The sequence below is a fragment of the Colias eurytheme genome, chromosome 3, assembly GCF_061535395.1.
Source record: "Colias eurytheme isolate Ceu_HAF_F1 chromosome 3, ilColEury1 Martin Lab GWU primary, whole genome shotgun sequence".
NCBI lineage: Eukaryota > Metazoa > Arthropoda > Insecta > Lepidoptera > Pieridae > Colias > Colias eurytheme.
Window position 1 is genome coordinate 151,456 of NC_142982.1, and position 22,174 is coordinate 173,629.

The window sequence follows — 22,174 nt, forward strand, 5'->3', positions numbered from 1 at the left end:
AACTAGTTAAAAAAAGTTATGTCTTGGACGTCCGTGTGTCTGTATGTGCGGATCCTTTTTCTTGTTAACACGATAGCGACCGAAATACTTTACTAATCGAGTCTTTTTTTTTCTCTTACGCTTGAGTATGCTCAGGAATAGAACCCTTTCATTTTTCAGGGTCTGATTCGATGTGGTTTAATTGTTATTAAATAAACAAAAATAATAATTAATAAATATTTATTAAAAAAAAATTATGAGGCGTGCACTTTTGGATTTTCCAAATTATTTATATCTCAAACGATTAACGACTTAATTATATCTATAGTCCGCTACTGTACAGCTACAAATAAATAATAATAGTTTCAAAAAAAAGCGTGTTTTTTTTTTTAACTATTATTTATTTTATCAAATTAGTGTATTGTCATCGGTCCTCAATAAATCTTACAAAGTTTGAACGAAATCTGGCTGTTTAAAGTGGGTCAAAATCGCGCCCAAAGAAGTCGGATACAAACATACAGGTGAAGCTAATATAAAGCGTGTAAAAACCCAAAAAATCTTTATAAAATTTTAATAGCTCGGTATCACAGCACACAAGGCTAAACAACCAAGTACCACCACTAGTTCCCCTCGTATCCCCTGCGTTCCCGATATGATCCTCATCCTGAGCGCCTCCTCCGCGTCCGAGATGGTCGCGTTGACCAGGTCCGCGTACTGGTGCAGTGTGGTGAACACGCTGGTCGCGCCCGGCGGCAGTGCACCGGCAAGCGAGCACTCCGTCGGTCCCATGGACGTCACACCCACCTGATCGTATTACTTTATTACTTAAATATGCAGCTTTAAACAAAAAAGATGAATCGTGAAGGATGGAGATTAAAATTTAACGTACAATGAACCAAAATACATAATTTAATTCTGGAATCTTTAATTATTCTGTAAAATAAACATAAATTGAAGGACGGAAGTAAATGTACAAAAATAATTGCACATCTTGCGAAAACGATGAATACAAATGAATCTTAATTGTATTTTAACATTAAACTGACCACGTTTCGCTGCTAGTTTGACCACAAACACCAGCGAGTACCTGTACGCCCTCAAACAGCACGGGTCCGCCGGAGTCCCCGGAGCAGACGCCGCGGGGGTCCCGCCCTTGCGCCACGCCGCACACGCAGTGGTACCAGCCCTCCCGTTCGCACCCCACCAGCCGCAGCTGCACCGAGAACAGCTCCTCGCCCAGAATCGACCGCTCCGTACGGCCGAAGCCTAACACCTGAATTAAAAACAAAGCAAAGCTCAGAAAGCATAGGATACAAATTATGTACAGTTTCCTTGTTATGTTGAATAATCTGATTATTCGAATCATTCCTTCGTTTATGATATATATATAAAAGAGAAGATATCAGAGGATATAATTTAGAGGTGAAACATGATAAATTCATGCTTATCCACTCGGGTATAGCATGAAAGTTCTTGAAATATTGTTCTACATACAGTATTTCATGTCTTTTATTTACCGACTTCAAAAAAGGAGGAGGTTATCAATTGGGCGGGATATTTTTTTTTTTCGTATGAAATATCAGTCAGGATCTCTTTTCGGCCTGACTACAAACTTAACCAGCGTACTTTAATGTCCTTATTCCACAATTCTTCCGAGCTGTAGCGACGCAAATTGGTGATCACGTCGTGGGGGGGCGCGGAGGCAAGCCGCATCTTGGTGCGCGTCCGTACGAGCCCCACGTCGTGGTGCAGGTGGGTCACGTCCGGGCCGTTCCCTTCGTCGGCCTGGATCACCTCGAATCTGCCGGGAATATGAGCGGTTTATAAATAGATGATGACAAATACATATTCTTTTGTCTGAAAAGTAATTTACGTAATTTTCCCTTTTTTGCCAACTTTTTAATTAATACTTTAAATCAAATTCCTATTGGTGCTGATCAGATTATAGCATACACAGAGGTATGGCGAAATATCTAATAGCTTCATTACATTAATACAGACTAATATTCTTTTTCATAATATATAATAAAGCCAGTTTCATTTCATTGTTCGTCATTTAGAATATTATGACGACATTAAGGGTTGGTTTCAAGGTCTGCTGATACACAGCTTATTTGGCATTTTTCGACATACATTTTCATACATTATTTTTAATTTAACTGACGTTAAGTTATTTGGAATACTCTAAACGTAGTAAGAGAATGAAAAATAAAGTTTATTTGAACGAACTTTTGCAGAATTTTCTTAATAGAAAAACAATATGGAAAAAGAGACATGTTTAAACGCATGTCTTGTCCATGTACTTGTCCTGGTAAGATAAAGACAGATTTATATTACTATCCACACAAAATATAGCGCAGTAATTGGAGCCGCGAGCTGAGTCCGTTTTTGTGTTATCGCTTAATCCTTAGGATCTAGCAAAAGAACGAGCTTCTGATTAATAGCCTGAGAATCGCCAGATACTTTGGATATTATACCTCTAACCTCTTGATAATATGTAGTAGAGAATAAAAAATATACAAAACTACATACTATACTGCAGTGAAATCAAGATTGGATGAAAAACCTGGAAAATGAAAATGTAGAGTCAAGAAAATAGGCTCTATTTTTCATGATTCTTTGTTCTAATTATAATTCTGCCAATATATATCGAATTTCCTAAATAACTAATTATAGTCATCGTGTGTATAACCAAAGGAAAAGCGATAGTAGTAGATGAAATATACTTTGGATGTCGATAAAGATAGTGGATTGGTGTAACGTCTCCCTCTGGTGACGTTGGTCTCCTGGTGTTATATTTGACGTAAGCAAGCTTCCGCGTCACGCAGTGCGCCGCCGTCAGCACCCAATGATGGTTCAGCACTGAGGCGGAGCAGCGCGGTGACCAGTAGCGGTCCAGCAGCGCACAGATCACCGGGAACTCGGACAGCTCCGCGGAGCTGCCGCCGAACACCCGGCGTGACCCCACGCCCGTCGCGGCACCCATGCTTCGGAAAAAAGCATGGCGCGTTCTAGTTTTGTTCAAATGTTTTTTCGCTGTCGCCTCACAAAAACATATCACATATAAAACCAGCCACAGCACTCGACACAATTTTGTGTAATACATGTGGGATTTAGGAGATTTTCCTCATTTCATACAATTCTGCCTATATCCGCTAAAACGCTAAAGCCATATTTGCATATGACATTACTTTGTCAAATTCGATAGTAGACAAATCTCACAGAATATTAATAATATATATTCCGACTTCCGTGTTCCAACCAATTCCAACAATGTTTTATCCACGTTGTATCCATGTTGCATCTTAATAGGCTTTATAAGTTTTGTTTATAAAATTATATCTATATACTACTAGCGGTCCGCCCCGGCTTCGCCCGTGGTACATATTTATGTTTTCTCTACATAAGAACCATCCTCGTACTTCAAGGAATATAATAAAAAAAGAATTATCGAAATCGGTTCAGCCGTTCTCGAGTTATGCGCTTACCAACACATTTTGCGATTCATTTTTATATTATAGAAGATAAGATATTTACAAAACAATTTTGTTTATGATTGACTACAAATGATTTTCACATCTACACTCCATTATGTACTTGAAAAATTGATATAAGTAATTTGTAACTTTTCTACATACGCATTTAGGATTGAAGGTCAGACCAATGATGAATAATGTTTTTTATCTTCGTTTACTGCTATAATAATATAAACTTTAATGAATACAAAATAGTTATGCGTATAGAGTAAATATTTAAATAGTAATATATTTTAAAACCCAAATGTTGAATTTGTTACAGATGGGCCAGGCGGTGGGAGCGTGCGTGGTGGAGCGCTAGGATGCAACACGGCGACGCGGTGCGCTGGCGACATGAACGGGACAGCGCCGCTCGAGTGCTACACGGACCTGGAGGTGTCGGACGCCGACAAGCTCTTCCGGTTCATCGTCCACGGCGTGCTGCTCAACGCCATCGGCGCTGGCGGACTGCTGGGCAACGCGCTCTCCGTGCTCGTGCTCTCCAGGCCGCAGATGCGCTCCTCCATCAACTGCCTGCTCATCGGCCTCGCCGCCTGCGACACTGTGCTCATCTTCACGTCCATCCTGCTGTTCGGCCTCACGGCGATATACCCGTACACGGGGGCGATGCGCTACTACTACTACCACGTGTGTCCCCACATCACGCCGTACGCGTACCCCATAGCGAACGTCGCGCAGACGATGTCGGTCTACCTCACGCTGATAGTCACGGTGGAGCGGTGGGTGGCGGTGTGCCATCCTTTTCGCGCGAAATCTCTTTGCACTTCGTCGAGGGCGAGGTGGTACGTATTGGGGACTGCCACTTTTGCTTTTATATACAATGCCCCAAAATTTTTCGAAGCGGAGGTAGTGCCGGAAGGCGCCCCGGAACTCGGCGAGGTCATATACTGCGTGCAAGCGGACATGGACTTCCGAACGGACACTTACGTCGCGGTCTACATACACTGGATGTACCTGGTCGTGATGTACATCGTGCCGTTCTCAGCGCTGGCCGCGCTAAACGCGTGCATCGTGCTGCAAGTGCACCGGGCGCAGGCGGAGCGGGCGCGCTTGTCCCGCGTGCAGCGCCGCGAGCTCGGCCTGGCCACTATGCTGCTCGTGGTCGTGCTGGTCTTCTTCCTGTGCAACCTGTTGCCTCTAGTCACGAACGCCTTCGAGGTGTTTCTCGGTGAAGCGTTCGACCACTTGGATCCTCTCGTAAAGACGAGCAACCTGTTAGTCACGATAAACAGTAGTGTCAACTTCGTGATATACGTAATTTTCGGAGAAAAGTTCAAGAGGATATTTTTAAAAATGTTCTGTGCGGGTCGATTGCGCCGCGGGCGGGACTCGCCCGAGCACACGAGGGACGACTCTTTCGCGTCGTGCGGCGAGCGGGTGTCGCTCAGACTGGTGCGCAACGGGACGCTGCGACGGTCGGACCTGAGGTCGGCGCGCATCAACCGCTCGCGGCGCGCTGCATCGCCCGCGCCCACGGTGTACTACCCGGCCCCCACCACGCCCTCCACGGATGTGTCCATCGCGTCCCTCGACGGCACCACGACCACGCGGTGGAACGGCAACTCCCGCCTTCACTTCTGACGGCGCGACTCGTAATTGTAGATTTAGCTGATTCCTGCGCAGTTAGCGTAGCAGTTAGCGTTCTGTGTATATTGTGTAAATAGTTTTAAATACCTAGGTTAACTCAAACTTTTTGTGACGTACGACTCGAGCTCAACATAATTAAAGAAAGACATGTAGAATGTATGAAATAACGTTACCTCTAAATATTGTAATTTTATTCCATCCTCCTATTTTTTATTATCTGTGAACATATTAGTGTTACGTAGCAAAATATACGTATTTTTATCATAACACTTAATGATACGTTTATGATCTTTACTTTTAATATCTCGGCACTAAAAGCCCTTTCACAAAACACATTGCGCCATATATTAAATCTGATGTCATCGTCAATATAATTATGTAACGCAATTTGTTTAAATTATGCTTAGAAATTATGCTAAAATAAATGAAGCGCTATCGAAATAGATACTGCCATTGAAACATATGATTAACGAGTAGCAATATTGTTTGTGAAAACTGTAAGGGCCTCTTGACGTGTTCACTGTGCAAACGTTTTGTTCCAACAACATTTTATAGGCATAATCTAATTTCCTAATTGTACTTGAACATGTGTTAATGTAAACTTTTTTCCAGTGCGAAATATGTGTGTATAGAACGTGGAATTTTGTAAATATTTTCATTTTAATTAAATGTGCTTTTTCAACAGAGCCTAGACGCCCTTTAAGGGAAGTGTATATTATACTTTAGCGGTAATTAATTATTATTGAATCGTCAAAATTTTATCCATACTACATGTTCGACATGGTTCTCAATTAAACAATTATTAATGTATGTCTGTTTTTTCTTTCATCCCTTTAAATAACATCTGCTATATTTAGGTAATACTAGCTGTGCTCCGCGATTTCACCCGCGTGGCTCTGCTTCTGTTGGTCTTACCTTGATAATATATATCCTTCGAAGCCTTAGCCTTTAGACTTCCTTGATAAATGGGCTATCCAACACCGAAAGAATTTTTAATAGGTTCAAACAAACAAAAAACTCTTCAGCTTTATAATATTATAGTATTGATATAAATTATAAAATGTTCGCTAGCAAACTTGAAGTAAATCTACATAAAGGGTAGAATATATATTATTACATCGAACCTATTTGTATAAGATTTTTATGGAAATTCTGAAATTGCTGATCCGGTATCAATATGATACAATCTTTACATAGTGGATCCTAATATCTCTATGGATTACATTTTTTTTTATAAATATATCATCAAAGAGTTCAATTCAAAGGACGTGAACATGGATTTAACATAATCATTATTTTTATCTTCCAATAGCCGAATAAAATCTTATATACTTACACGTGAAAGATGATCTCATATGGGTTAATAATAATCTATATCATACTTATTATCTTCAAAGTTCAAACATATATAAAACAGAGTCGGGTTTGTTACAACACTTATAACTCGAGATATTAATATGCTGGACCAATTTTCATTGTTTTTGATTCGTTGGTTTTGTCTCCGCCCCGAAAGGTAGAATTAAAAACTCGACGAATAAAATATAGTTTCCCTAAATGTTGTTTGTCTGACATGATTTAAAAAAGCAACTATGGAGTGTCTTGCCGGTTCTTCGCCATAGATACTGCTATGCGAATCGGTGGTAAATGTTAAAAATATGTAATGACGATTCAAAAGTGCTTCTAGAAGAAGTCTAATTGAATAAATAAATGTTGTTTGAGTGTGTTTTGAGTTCGAGAGAACCCTGCTAGAGCCGGGGAGGGTAGCTAGTACCTTGATCATCCTATCCTATCCTACTAATACATATTATAAATACGAAAATTTGATAAGATGGATGTATATGTGTATATGTGTAGGTGTGTATGTTTGTTACTCTTTCACACAAATACTACTGAATCGATTACGATGAAATTAAGCACATATATAGAGGGTTTCTTGGATTAACACATAGGATATTTTTTATCCCGGAAATCCCACGGGAACGGGAACTATGCGGGCTTTACTTCGAAAACGCGGGCGAAGCCGCGGGCCGAAAGCTAGTTTAGTTATAAAAGTTAAATATTTATTTAATGTCAGTACCTATAACCGGAGATTAGGGACACATCCAACGGCGGTGGATTGGACAATGAGGAGCAGTCTCCAGACGCTCCGGCCTCCGGGCGCCGGATACCTCATGCCCGACGTCATACAACCAAAGTATGACCTACATCTAATCTGCCTCCCTAGTCAAGTGGCTTTCTGTTAGCGTAGCGTTCAATAGAATGGACTACGAATGTATGAGATTGACGTAGGCTGTAGATAAACGTATCTACAGGTTACGTCAATCTCATACATTCGTAGTCTATTCTATTGAACGCTACGCTAACAGAAAGCCACTTGACTAGGGGGGCTGTATACAGCAGGTACTTCGAAATCATTGGTGTACAACAGTGTTAATAGATAAAAGTTATTCTGCAAATTGAATATTATCATCCGCTTTATTTAATAGAGGATTTTATATAAAAGCGTTCATAGAAAGGACGAAATATAATCCCGCTGTCCCGGTCAAGGGTCAGGGCCGGTAATGAATACACCGTCCTAACAAACTCTGCGAACGATCCAAATTAGAATAATATTAACGGGAACTCGGTGTAAAATGCTCCGTAAGTAAACAACAAATCAAAAGCCATAAATGTTTTAATAAAAAGCATTGGTAGCAAGCTGCTAAATGGATATTTACGGGCTGTTAGTCGCAGCTCGAGCCTGCTTCGGAATAAATTTTGCTTGACGTGAAGATTATTTTTATTTTCACGCGAAAGGCAAAACGTTTTCCACATTTACTTGATATGATTTCGCTTTTAATATTGTATATTATACCGTTCGATGTTTTGACTTTTATTTCATTAAGTTTTTTTTTTATAGAATCGAATGACGCTCATATAATAGGTTACCGGAGAATGCTAGAATCAAGCTAGAATGCGACAATAGAACACAACTAAACTTTGGGATTGAGAGATTATACATGTCACGTGACGTGTCATAAATAAATATACAGAATATACATAATTTTAATGCATTAAAAAGATAAAATATAATGAATTTCTGGTTTTAATAAAATTATTTATAATATGGTGTTTTTTATTCATAAACATGTGGTTTAAAAATGTATTAAACATGTTTTAGTCAATAATAAAAAACTATCAAGCTCTAGACTTACCGTGTTATAAGACGTTACATAGCACCAAATTTCATGACTCTCTGTACACGGGAACTACCCTTCCTTGTGAATGTCGAAATTTGCGAAAAATTTCAGCATTTACGGCATACACAGCATTTACGATATACTGTGTTATTATCATACTTTTAAAAAAATCTAGCATAAAATGTGGGAGTAATAAACAAAAATGATAAATGACAATTTGTCGAGATTCTTCCAGTGTACATGACAAGAACAAAGTAAAGGGAAACGGGTGGGCTGAGGACAAATTGCAGGCAATACATCGCACGCAATGTATTGTAATCAACTCAAAATATTATTAGTCACGAATATAAGGTCAATATATACACTATAGCTATTTAATCAATAATCAGGATTTCCCATCGCCTTTATAAAAAATCATAGCAATTACGATGAAATACATTGTACCTTGCTGAAATATGGTGTCTTTTTACTCAATAAGTAGTCTTTAAAAATATTAGATAAATACAAAACGTATTTAAGGAAATCATGTTAGATAGAACATAATGTTGGTTAGTGTGGGTAATGAGGCGTGTTAGGCAACTTTTATCAATCATTTTTATTACAGGCTATTATTATTATAATATTGTTTTTATACGCGTCTTTCCAAACTATACAAGGCCAGTACGCAACGGTGTGAAACTAATCACGTATAGTTTGGAAATAACTTTTTTACAAAGTTCTTCCAATCTATACAACAGCAGTACGCAAATACTCGCGTATACTTTGTAGTGAAGTAAGTAAGAATAGCGCTCCAAAACATACAGCGCCAGTACGCATGCGGACTAATCGTGTATGTTTCGGAGTAAGCGCGGCGTCTCTCCATTGCTCGCGTTTATATTATTGTATTGCTGTTTTGAAATCTATTATTAAAATGCATGTGTATTGTGTATATAATGTTGCGTACTGATCGTATATTTTTTGTATCGAGGATGCTTGTGTCTTCGTTCCCGACTATACTGCACGACTTACAATTGACAATAGTGCTAAAATGTAAGAATCTAATAAGTCCAGAAGAAGACGGTTGCGAGGCGACGGAGCCCCGCTTCGCGGGGCTCCTATTTTTGTGTAGTTAAAAAAAACACGAACCTAACCTAACCCATAGGTAACCCTTATATCTGTTACCTATTTATTTTTCTAAGCTTACCTAATAATATTTTTATTCCATATTTTACTGAATCAATCAAGAAGAATAAAAGTAGATAGATATAGCTGTACAAGTCTTTGATTGCCTATATATTTATTATTTCGCTCAAGCGTAAGTGGTGTTAGCTATATTTAGTTATACATATTTTGCGTACTGATCGTGTATAGTTTGGAAAGAAGAAGCAAGCATCCGCTTTACAAAGTATACACGATCAGTACGCAAAATTCGTGTATATATTGTAATAACAAACTTAAAAACAGCATTACAAAGTATACACGAGCAGTTTCCTATGGTTGCGTTCTGGCTATGTATAGTTTGGAAATACGCTTTTTATACGGACATAAAAAAACTGTACCCATAGGAAACCTTATTACAATTTTGGAAAATCACACGACTCATGCACCGAGGTTTCCGAACAAACCTATTTTTATTATAACAATATGTTGCAACTTTAACTATGCTTTAGCAATTTTTACTTAATCTGTAACTAGCTCCGCCCCGCGGTTTCACCCACGTGGCGCTGCTCCTGTTGGTCTTACCGTGATGTTATATAGCCTATAGCCTTCCACGATAAATGGGCTATCTAACAGCTAAAGAATTTTTCAAATCGGACCCGTAGTTCCTGAGATTAGCGCGTTGAAACAAACAAACTCTTTGGTTTGTGAACTGTGATTTTTCATTAAAAATCTACCAAACACAATTTTACATATACATATTTTATTATTTTACTTTATCACGAAATAGGTACTTTAAAACTACTATCCATTTGTACAAATAACAAAATAGGTATACCCTTATATACCGTATACCGTAAACACCGCGCACCGTAAAGATCGTGAAAGTCATCTTCAAATAGGTAATACATATTTAATTATAATATTTTTAACATAACAGTGATTTGATTTAAATATTTATTATTAACCGCATAACTGTGATGTGCAAGTTAGTTTTTGAAAGTAAACGGAATGGAAAATATTCGACCCAAATTTTTAACCAAATCTTCAATACTAGTCAATTCTTTTTATCTACGTAATAATAAAACAGTAAAAAGTCCATGCCACAATGGTCCATGCTAACGAAGTCGCAGTCATACCTAATATCACTTTGATTGTTTATTTGTCTTTCTTTCACGTCGTAACGGCAAGATTTTATGGCACCTAAATAGTTGTAACTTTTAATGTTCTGTGGTTGTAACTGTCTAACGGAGGCCAGAGAGTGAGTAACTACCGCAGGTAAACATCTTATTCATGTGAATTTTCCATAATATACGAAAAGCTAGTCTTCTTATATATAAAAATGAATCGCAAAATGTGTTGGTAAGCGCATAACTCGAGAACGGCTGAACCGATTTCGATAATTCTTTTTTTATTATATTCCTTGAAGTACGAGGATGGTTCTTATGTAGAGAAAACGTAAATATTATGAACCACGGGCGAAGCCGGGGCGGACCTGACCTGATATTATAAATGCGAAAGTGTTTATTCGTTTTAATGTGACATGGCCATGGGTAACTTTTGACAGCGGTGAAATGATTCGAATTTAACATCAGGGGAATCCGCGGGCAAAGAAAAATATATGAATATTGTTTTCAATAAAAATGATGATGATGATAATATATAGTTCATGAACTCCCAACGACCAGGCGAGTTTATACGTTCGCTAGCTATGCAGATACTGAGCCATCTGCGCACGCGCGGCCTGTGGTTAGAGAGCATAGCGTACGGGATGTGGGTGGGAATAGGTGGGTGGTTTACTTTAATCAGTCGTAAAAATTTCCAATTTTAGTAAGATAAGAAATATGATTTTAACAATAGTTAGGGAAATTTCGATTGACAGAAAAAATACGATAAGTCAGGAAAAATTTCTATAAGTCAGGAAAATTTCCATAAGTCGGGAAAAATTCTATAAGCTGGAAAATTTCCATTAGAAAGTAAAATTTCTATAAACAAGGAAAATTTCTATACATCAGGAATTTCTATACGTCAGGAAAATTTCTATAAGTCAGGAAAATTTCTATACGTCAGGAAAATTTAAATAGATAAGGAAAATTTGTATACGCCAGGAAAATGTTTATAAGCCAGGAAAATTTCAATACACCAGGTAAATTTCCATAGGAAAGGAAAATTTAAGACAGGTAAATTTCCATAAGTCCGGAAAATTTCTATACGACAGGAAAATTTCTATACGTCAGGAAAATTTCTCTTTTTGGGGAAAATTTCTATAGGTGAAGAAAATTTGTATAAGTCAGGAAAAATTATATACTCGAGGAAAATTTCTATACGTGAGGAAAATTTCTCTTTGCCGCAAAAATTTCTATAAGTCAGGAAAAATCCATAAGTTGGGAAAATTCTATACGTAAGGAAAATTTCTATAATCCAGGAAAATTTCTATACGTCAGAAAAATTTCTATGCGTCGGGCAAATTTCTTTAAGCTAGCAAAATTTCTATAAGACAAGAAAATTTCTCCTTGCCACAAAAATTTCTGTCAGGAAAAATCCATAAGTCGGGAAAATTTCTATAAGCCGCGAAAATTTCTATACGTGGAAAATTTCTATACGTCAGGAAAATTTCTATGCGTCGGGAAATTTTCTTTAAGCTGGCAAAAATTCTATAAGCCAGGAAAATTTCTATACGTGAGGAAAATTTCTCCTTGCCGCAAAAATTTCTGTCAGGAAAAATCCATAAGTCGGGAAAATTTCTATAAGCTGGGAAATTTCCATATGAAAGGAAAATTTCTATAAACAAGGAAAATTTGTATAAGTCAGGAAAACTTCTATACGTCAGGCAAATTTCTCTTAGTGGGGAAAATTTCTATACGTGAGGAAAATTTGTATAAGTCAGGAAAAATTATATACGCGAGGAAAATTTCTATACGTCAGGAAAATTTCTCTTTGTGGGGAAAATTTCTATACGTGAGGAAAATTTGTATAAGTCAGGAAAAATTATATACGCGAGGAAAATTTCTATAAGACAGGAAAATTTCTATACATGAGGAAAATTTCTCTTTGCAGCAAAAATTTCTATAAGTCAGGAAAAATCCATAAGACGGGAAAATTCTATACGTAAGGAAAATTTCTATATTCCGTAACTATTGCATATATATCAAAAAACTTTAAACTGATATCGAAAGCCCTTTACCTAACGAGTAAAATGACGATAATATTTTTTTTTAAATAAAACGGGAAATATGAAAAAATTTTACACCAAACATTCCCATACATTTAGTATGAGATATGACTATCTCAAACATGTAACCCTTCCGCAGTTTAGCGCGGCCATCGTGGAATAGGCGCATCTGTGGGGCCACACTGTGGTTCATCCACAGACAGATCCCGGTGAAGCACACTTGTGCTTTTTAATCGCGATTTCTCTATTTTTTTATATGAAAAGTACTAGAAAACTTAAGAAATAATTAAACCTCATTAAATTTCCGACTATATAGTATTCATCATGTATGAAGTGAGCTATAAAAATAAGCTTTAATTGATGGTCAAAAATGTAGGACTGTCATGTCAACTAATTTTGATTATTTTATAAAAATGAAACATTTTTCAAACGAAATTTAGTTTAATTATGAAATCTTACATATATTCCTAATAATATAGCTAAAAATCTCATACACCATGCGTACATATTTTTTCTACAAAACATATGTTCAAAAGTTAGTGGACTGAAGTGCCGTGTTTTTGACAGCATAAAAACCGTTAGTAAACCGACCAAATAGGCAAGTCATGTGATAGGTAGCTCTTTCTATTCTGTATATACCACGGTAGGTTAGAGGGAACTAGAATGATTTTTAATAAGATTTTAGAGATGATTTGTATTTGGTCACGAAGTAACCACACTGTAGCCCCCACACTGATCCGCAAAAGTTTACACCTGCCACTGTGTGGTTCCTCCACTGCGGAGGGGGTAATATGAAAAATTTTGGTTCTTATTTTGGATTTGTGCTTAAATTACTTCGCAAATTTTAATGAAAATTCATTTAGAAACTGTAAATAGAGCTCGATGTGGAATACAATGGTATTCCAAAACGTGGACGTCGCTTCGCACATTTGCTTTGAACACAAAATGTATGGAAAATTTAATGTATGGGAGTGTTTAATGTAACTTTTTTTTATATTTCCCGTTTTATTTTTTAAAAGTTATTATTGTCATTTTACTCATTAGGTAATCTACTTTCGATATCAGTTTAAAGATTTTTGATATCTGTAACAGTTACGAAATAATCGCCTGTGCACACTTAACGATTACATCCTGTATACAACGTTAACAGTTTTTCTGTAGTGTATTTAGTATCAGCATTTCACCCGTGCGAAGCCGGGGCGGGTCGTTAGTAGTATTATAAAGTCTCGTGAACGTCAGCTGGCGCTCTGTTGGGAGGGTGAGCGGTTGTAGCCTCCCACGCACGTAGGAAAAAAATACATTCATTCATTTCCTCTTAGCTAAAAATTTGTCAAATTGTGGCTCTCAGCTAGACATGGGTAGGTAATGCGTGTAATAGTACAAAAGTAACATCACTTTGACACGTAATGCAAAATCACGCATTACGCATCAGTTACAAACATCACTCGCATCACTCACTTTTTTTTATTTTGTTTTACATTTGCTTGCGTTCATTATAATTATTAACAAACAACATAAAGTACGTGGCCAAGTATGAAGGAAAATCAACTACATTTTTTAAATATTTACTTAAATTGTAATTTTACGATATGTAATAACTAATAAGTATTGCAGTTATTATTGCTATTTTTCAATATGATCTGTAATACTTCACATATCACCATTAATATAATATAAACCTCAGATATAAACATTATAATATTATTAATGTCATCATTTCATTAAAAATCGATCGGGTAATGTGTGATGTTACGGAGTAATATCACTTCCGTGGAAGAGATGCGTGATGTTGCATTACTATTTGACGTACTGTTTTGCGCATGTCTACTCTCAGCTAAAAATTTGTCAAACTGAATCTTTTTAATTATCGAGATAATAAGTGGTAATTAAAATTTAAAATATTAAATTGAAGTACAACCACAGTACAACACGTGACTATGAAGATGAAGTAACAGTTTACACACAGTTTACACGACTCTGGACTCTGGAGTGGCAACACTTAAATGTCACAACGATCTCAATGTCAAACAGCTGTCAATTTGTTCATAGAAAATTTGTTATTTGGATAATAATTTAAGTGACTGCTGCTGACTTTAGGCAAATTATTCAATTCTATCAGAAAACTACTTTAATAAAAACTAATTTACGTGTATTGATTATGGACCAAAATTACATTGTGACATACACATATCCACACCACAGTCCACACTACACACGGACCACAGACAGTAGAGAATAAAATAAATAAATAACTAGTAGTGTCATAAAGTTAATGTCAGGTAGTGGTCGCTTGTTTCTTTAATTTGAAAAATATAAAACAGTATAATAATTCCTATATTTATTATTTATCAATAGAAGGAAGTTGTTTGTTGATTTGTAATGAAATATACGTGTCTTATTTTGTAAAGAACTTAAAACATTTTGATACGATTGAATCAGTGCAAGTGATCGACCGCTAGCTAAACGCGAGCCGAGGGTGATTTCTGAAAACCGGCAGTGAATACTTGTGTGCATTGCTTTTTGTTTTATTTTAATTCCATCGCAATCAAAGTGCCGATGGCGTCGTCGTGAGTGTATGTGATCGGCGATATTTACTTACCGGATTTTTACGGACGTCGATGGATATTTAGGAGGTAAGGATATAGTATATCGAAAGCTAGTAGTAGTATATCGAAAGCTAAGTAGTAAGCATGCATGGCAGAATGGAATGCGTTGACAATGGTGGCTATTGTAATCGAGCACTCACAATCACGAATCGATTAAAAACAGTGATTTGTTTGAGATAGTGCAAGAAGTTAATAAATACAGATTACAGTTATACGTGAGGCGCGCTGTGACGCGGGGTCAACGACGTCGCTAAGAGCACTCGTTAAACATTACTACAAATTAATCTAGTTTCCTTTGAATTCAATTTGTAGGTGATAGCATTGTGTGTGTGTAAATCAATAATTTGCAAGTAGATTGGATTTTAATTACAGAATTTGTAAATGGCTTTGTGTGTTCTATAAAAGTACTTTTGTGTACTGCTTAGCTGTTGTGTTTTAAAAAGTTATCACATTATTGAGCTTGATAAATATATCTTATCTCACAAATCACACATATTAAATATTACATACCGGTAAAATGTGGCTACTTGACCACATTTTTTTACTTTTTCTTAGCTAACTTATTTATATTAAACTTTTATTAACATTTTATGATTTGTTCATGTCATGAATGATTTCATCATTCACTTTTACTAGGTATTTCTTTAAAATATATTGAATCTGACATTATTTACAAATAAACGTAATACAGGTCAAGTTGACACTGATGTGGTATCTTGACCTTGCACATCAGTTTTCATAGGTAGATGCTTAACATTCTTGTTTTAGGCTAAGTTGCTATTACTTTTTAATTCTTCGACTTTTTAAATATTGCAGCCCGAAGCTTTACAATAAACTGTTAGGCTCTGGCTACCTGGTCAAGTTGCCACGGGATTTGTAATGATTTCATACAAAGCATTACATGTCGGATAGGGTTGTCACAAACAAGACACAAATTTTAATGAACTATTTATTAATTAAACTAAATTTAATACATATGTATATGTATATTACTTAATACTTATAAGTATTTATTAATAGGTAAGGAAACATTTATTTTTCTTTAGAAATATGCTAAATCGTTGTCATCAAAGAGAGTATAAGTATCTGGATTGTCCGAAATTTGCAGCAAATTTATTGATTTTACTATGCAAAACTCGAAACAGATAAAAAAAGGAAAAAATTCAGTCACGTTATTTTTTGTGTCAACCCTAGGCGTCGGTCAAGTTGCCACGCAGCGGTCAATGGCAACTTGACCTAACCTGAGGCATCAATGCCCAAGCAAATATTTCGACAGATGAGCCTTAAATTGGGTAGTTCCCACTGTAAAATCAATCTCTAGGGTTTATTACACAACATATCAAAACTGTACTCACCTGAGATGTGCAGTTTAAGCTCTACAAACATAATAATACTGACACCGGCAAAAGATCCTTAGTCACAGTCACACTTCGATACGTTATATTGCGAGAACCAACAGCGTTACCGCTTTAAAATTAAAATATGTTGCCAATTAATATTTTAAAAACCTACCAACATCGATACGTTAGGTCAATTTGCTTTCAATTCTACAAAATTTGATATTTTGTTGTTAAACGGAAGGTGTGGTCAAGTTGCCAAGTAAAGGTCAAGTAGCCACATTTGACGGTATTTAAGTAATTTCGACATTTATTTTATGCGCATACATGTTAAGTGTGACAATGTGAATAATAAAAGTTAGACATAGGTTAAATATAAGTTTTATAATTTGAAACATACAAATGCTTCATTATTTATGTTTTGCCTTATGTTGTACTTGATGCTTAACTTTTTTGTTTTGTGGCTGTACCAGTTGCTTATCGGCGCGGCCGCTTCAAGATGATGGTGGAAACCATCCTTGAGTCCTCTCAGGACTTTGGTAAGTTCCCAATTATATTGCTTTCTAGTTAGTATATGACTTAACATTTCTGTTGATAACTGTATCTTCAATAATCTTCCTTTTAATTTAAATATTTGTTATCTGGCTTGAAATTCGATTAAACAAATGATAAGAAATGGAACTATAAATTTCCCTCGCTCAAATATATCAATAAAGCTCTTGATACTCTGCTTAATCTTTTTATCTATTTCTAAATATAAAACTGTCACCATCTATTTCATAATCACTACATACTACATAGTCTATGGTTCCAACAGAACCTTTTCAATTTAATAACTCGCACATATTCTATCCTATTCATATAACAAAGATAAACTCAAACTCAAACTCAAACATTCATTTATTCAATTAGACTTCTTCTAGAAGCACTTTTGAAACGTCATAAAGTACATATTTTAACATTTACCACCGATTCGGAAAGCAGTATCTACGGAGAAGAATCGGCAAGAAACTCCATAGTTGCTCTTTTTAATCATGTCAGATTTACAATTTTACAAATTACATATGTAATAATATCATAATATTATATTATCATAATATGCCAAAGAACTGTCCTGTGGTTTTTACGCGACAACCCTCCATGGGTTTTCATCCTCCATATATTCCTTAATACTGTAATAGGCTCTCTTGACAAGTACATTTTTTATATAAGATTTAAATTTAGAACTACTTAACTCTTTAATATTATGAGGAATTCTGTTGTAAAAGCGTATACCTTGGCCCATAAATGAATTTTTAACTTTAGCTAGCCGGAATAATGGCATTTCAATTTTATTTCTGTTTCTAGTGTCATAACAATGTCTATCTCCTACTTTTGTGTGTAAGTAAGCGTTATTATGTACATATAAAATATTATTAAATATATACTGCGACGGTACAGTAAGGATACCAGTATTCTTAAAGAGATCTCTTAGTGAGTCTCGAGCACGCAAATTATATACAGAGCGTATGGCTCTTTTCTGTAATATAAATATAGTTTCTATATCTGCAGCCCTGCCCCATAGCAGAATTCCATAGGACATTATGCTATGAAAGTAGCTAAAGTAAACCAATCTAGCCGTTTCTTCATCGGTGAGATGCCTTATTCTTCTAACTGCATATGCAGCTGAGCTGAGCTTAGCAGCGGTGGTGGTAACATGGGCCCCCCATTGAAGCTTCTCATCTAATGTCAAACCAAGAAAAACAGTCGATTCCACAGGGTATAATACCTCCCCGTTTAAAATAATATTCCTTTTCACCTTTTTTACATTTGGGAGGATAAATTCTACACAATTTGTTTTTTTTGTATTTAATAGTAAATTATTAGTATTAAACCAATTGGATATGCGTAAAAGAGCAGAGTTTACTTCGTCAACATTTGTGTCATGTCTCTCCACATTAAAAATTAATGAGGTGTCATCTGCAAACAGTACTATTTCACACATATCCTGCAAATAATAAGGTAGGTCATTAATATACACTAAGAACAAAAACGGTCCTAAGATAGATCCCTGCGGAACACCTATGTTAATCGGCGCACCGCGAGATTTCTCTCCATTAACGACAACGGTTTGTACCCTGTTCTGAACTAAACCTTTGATACCATAAAAATTTTGTTTCCGTATATCCTATTCATATGACAAAAAATAACATGGAAGCAATCAGAGGTGAAAACATTCCATGATATGTTCATTGTACAAGACCACAAAGCACATCACACTCTTAAATTAAAAATTAAACATATTTAGATTAGAGCCTATTAATTAAACAGAATTCAAGCACTGTTTTTTGAATACTCATGCACATATTTTGAAGAGAATAGAAAATGCAAATAAATAGGATACAGAAGTCATATTATCTGTAAGGATTTGTTACGCAAACCTATAAAAATATGTTATTGATAAGCATAATGAAAATAATACAATGTACTGTAATGACATGTGTTATTTATCCTCTATTTGCCCCTTGTGAAGCATTTATTTATAATTTTGATTGTGTCATCTCGTGTGTTTGCTTCACTATAGTGATATGTGTATTGTCCTATTATCATGGGTTATAATAAATATATCAAGTTATTCTCTCAACAGACAATACTGTGTTATAGTCATTACTGAAAAAAACAGTGTTACTCAAGTATTTATTTAATACAGATTTATCTTTGTTGTGAGCAAGTATAACTTCGGTAAGTGGCTGTATTAAATACTTTTGGTCCTTTTCAATGGATGCGTAAATTCAGTTGTAGTACTTCAGGTTTTAGTCTAATCATCTAGAAGGATCTTGAATAGACGTCCTAAATATTGATCAAACATTATATTCCTTGATAAAATTGAGTTATGATAGCACAATACATTTAAACTATGTACATACTTGAAACTTGTACTTGTATGCCACAAATAATTTTAAACTTCTATTCACTTAGATTCAGATGTGTTTCAGGTCTCAGTTTTAGGCAATTAATTTGTAAATGTGTTAACATGGAAATCTTTCTTTTGTGTATTAAATATATTGTTTCAAGTTTCATGTAACATCTTAAATTCAAAGAACAATATAATATAGCTAGATATAACAATGTTTACAATTTCTGTCAGCACTTTAGAAAATGTTAACAGGGTATTTACAATATTATCACTTAGCTGCCAAAACTAAAACCAACAACTGTTCCTTAAACTTACAACTGTACAAATAGCTTTCTATTTATTATATATTCACTTAGGTAATTGTTTGAAAATCTTATTTAATTTTTTTTATTCATTCAATTCATTTCTATAATTAGTCCCATTTAGATAATTATAAAATGTTTTAGTACTAAAATACTATTAATAATTGAATTGGTATTACATTCTCAATTTTCTCATATTTTGAGCTTTTTATAAATTGCTGTCATGCCAACTAGTTAAACTAAATTTAACGATTAGGATTTGAAAAATCAGGAAAGTTTAATATTACTTTTTTCAAGGAAGTAACATGATTTTGTAGACAGTTTATGTTTATTTTTATTTAGTTATTACGTTCATGGTGTAATTTGTTAGATTAGTGAAAATAACATGCACATCTTAAATGTTATGGTCGATAAAGCACAATGTCAAATTCAACAGCTCACTCATATATCTAAGACATGGATCATTACTATCATAGTGTAGATAAACAGCTAGTACGGAATAACACGGTCGCTCCCCGCAGGCATGTCGAACGGTCCCCTCCCGCAGTGGAAGCGCGAGCTGCTGCAGCGGCGCGCGGCGCGGTCGCGGCCCGCCGGCCCGCCGCCCGCGCCGCCGCCGCCACCCCCGCCACCGCCCGCCGACGACGACGAGGAGCTGCGCTACGGGCCCGGCATCGTCAAGCGCCTCAAGTCGCGCTACCTCAGCCTGGCGCTGCGCGAGGCGCCGCGCCGCCGCCCGTCCGTGCTGCGCCGCGCCACGTCGCTCGAGCACCTGCTGGACGAGCGGCCTCCGCCCGCGCCGCGCCCGCACTCGCGCCCCGCGCGCCCCGCCTCGCTCGCGGCGCCGCCGCACGCCGCGCTCGCCGCCGGCGCGCCCCTGCGCCGCGACTCCGTCAAGCGCGCGCGCTCCGTCGACGCTCTGAGCAGGTTGGACGCGCGCGATGAGCCCGTCCCGCCGCCGCCGCAACCGCGGCCGCGCGCCCAGGGCCAGGACCGGTCTCCGACCCGGCCTCCTCCGACCCAACCTCCCCCGCCGCCGCCCTCGCCGCCGCCCCCGCTGCCGCGCTCCGCCCGCCCGCCCCGCCGCCCCGCTCCCCTTCTGCGGGACACGGAGAGGCCGCCCCCGGACGTGGTGCGCTCGACGTTACGAAAGTTTGAATCGGCCCCGCCGCGCCGCCCCGCCCCGGCGGCTCGCGTTTCGGCAGTCTTGCGAGGCCTGGAAGCTTTACCGAGAAGCTCGACGCCCGAACCTCGCGGTCGATCGCCCAGTCCGGCCGCCGCGGACATATCGGCCATCGACGAGCCGGAAGGAGCGATGATGTCGACTGAAATCAAACAGGTCTCCAAAGCGGCCTTGGATGGCATAGCGCGCGCCGGCTCGACCGTGCGCTACTCCTTCGAGGCGCCGAAACGCGGATCTCACCTTCCCCCGCTGGCCGCGACTAACCCGGTCCTGCTGAACCGCGTGCGCGTGTCGGCCTCGCCGCGCCGCGTGGGCGTCATCAAACCGATGCCGTCGCCCTCGCTGGACTGCTCCTCGCCGCCCCCGGAGCAGGCGCCGGACGTCACTGACGAGATGCCCCGGCTCGAAACGCCGCCGCCTGACGTCACGGAGACTTCCATAACGATGCGACCGGAGAGAAAAGAACCGCCCCCGTCGGCCGTCGTCGAACCTATACCGAGACCGCCGCCAGAAGAAGAAGAAACGTCGAGAGATCAATCGAGTGCGTCGCGCGAACCCACTCCAGAAATCGATCTAAAGCCGGAGCCGCGGGTCGAAAGCCCCAAACCGATAGCGAAGAAGCCCGTCATCAACGGGCACGTGGAAAAAGCTGAATCGAAAGTGAAGAGCCTGAAGGCAGCCGGCATCGAGCGCGCCTGGACCGGCGCGGGAGACAAGTGCGCGAGTGACAAGCGCGAGAACGGTGAAGTGCGCAGTGCAGTGTCAGTGGGTGCGAGTGTGGCTGGTGCCGTGGGTGCTGTGGGCGTGCGCAAGCTGCGGCCGCCCGCGCCCGCCGCCACGTCCGTCGTGTTCAACTTCTCCAACCGCAAGGAGGTGCCCGACTACATCGAGAACGACGGCATCGTGCTGCGGGCCAACCGCCGCAACAGGTTTAAGGTGAGTCGCTTTGACTTATACGATACAACAAGAGTAACGTTTAAGCACAGTGTTTCCGTAAAAAGACATGTCAAGAGTAGTACAAATAATTCTAAAGCGTCTGTCAGAAGTAAGATTCCCTCTTCTTATTCTTCTTTATTTCCTTCAACAATAGCAACAGTTAGGGGGACCTTATTTTCACGTATCAACTAAAAATTGGCGCTCTGCAAAATGTCCCGTTCAAAACTATCGATGCGATCGCGATTTACAACGATATATTTTAGGGATTAGATTTTTGATGCAATTACATAACTAGTTATGTTACGTAACATAATTGCACATGCA

General features: G+C 38.2%; 3 protein-coding genes across 3 annotated transcripts in view; 2 read left to right on the top strand and 1 right to left on the bottom strand.

Moving 5' to 3' along the window:
* The window catches only part of LOC149909257 (FMRFamide receptor-like), a 30,840-nt gene extending 25,588 nt beyond the window's left edge, over positions 1 to 5,252 (top strand). The window contains exon 2 of the mRNA XM_090117164.1: positions 3,778 to 5,252. Within this exon, the coding sequence (XP_089973290.1) occupies positions 3,849 to 5,096 (1,248 nt within the window). The 5' untranslated portion in view covers positions 3,778 to 3,848 and the 3' untranslated portion in view covers positions 5,097 to 5,252. The remainder of the gene's footprint in view (positions 1 to 3,777) is intronic.
* On the bottom strand, positions 442 to 2,965 carry LOC149909258 (chymotrypsin-1-like). Its single transcript, XM_090120157.1, has 4 exons — positions 2,706 to 2,965; positions 1,606 to 1,780; positions 1,067 to 1,252; positions 442 to 783 (listed from the first exon to the last, which is right to left on the bottom strand). The coding sequence occupies exons 1-4, from the start codon at positions 2,963 to 2,965 to the stop codon at positions 550 to 552; spliced, it is 855 nt and encodes a 284-aa protein (XP_089976283.1). The 3' UTR covers positions 442 to 549.
* A 9,441-nt stretch (positions 5,253 to 14,693) lies between the features above and the next one.
* Positions 14,694 to 22,174, top strand: part of LOC149909259 (uncharacterized) — a 30,736-nt gene continuing 23,255 nt past the window's right edge. Inside the window, exons 1-3 of the mRNA XM_090118720.1 lie at positions 14,694 to 15,223; positions 17,007 to 17,072; positions 20,253 to 21,850. Coding sequence (XP_089974846.1) covers positions 17,033 to 17,072; positions 20,253 to 21,850 — 1,638 coding nt within the window. The 5' untranslated portion in view covers positions 14,694 to 15,223; positions 17,007 to 17,032. The remainder of the gene's footprint in view (positions 15,224 to 17,006; positions 17,073 to 20,252; positions 21,851 to 22,174) is intronic.

Excerpts from the sequence above, each read along its gene's own strand:
- LOC149909258 (XM_090120157.1), bottom strand. The coding sequence starts at position 2,965 with ATGGGTGCCGCGACGGGCGTGGGGTCACGCCGGGTGTTCGGCGGCAGC. Across the intron at positions 1,781-2,705 it reads TATCTTTATCGACATCCAAA|ATTCGAGGTGATCCAGGCCG; the intron begins GTATATTTCATC and ends TATTCCCGGCAG. Across the intron at positions 784-1,066 it reads TGCTGTTTGAGGGCGTACAG|GTGGGTGTGACGTCCATGGG; the intron begins GTACTCGCTGGT and ends TAATACGATCAG.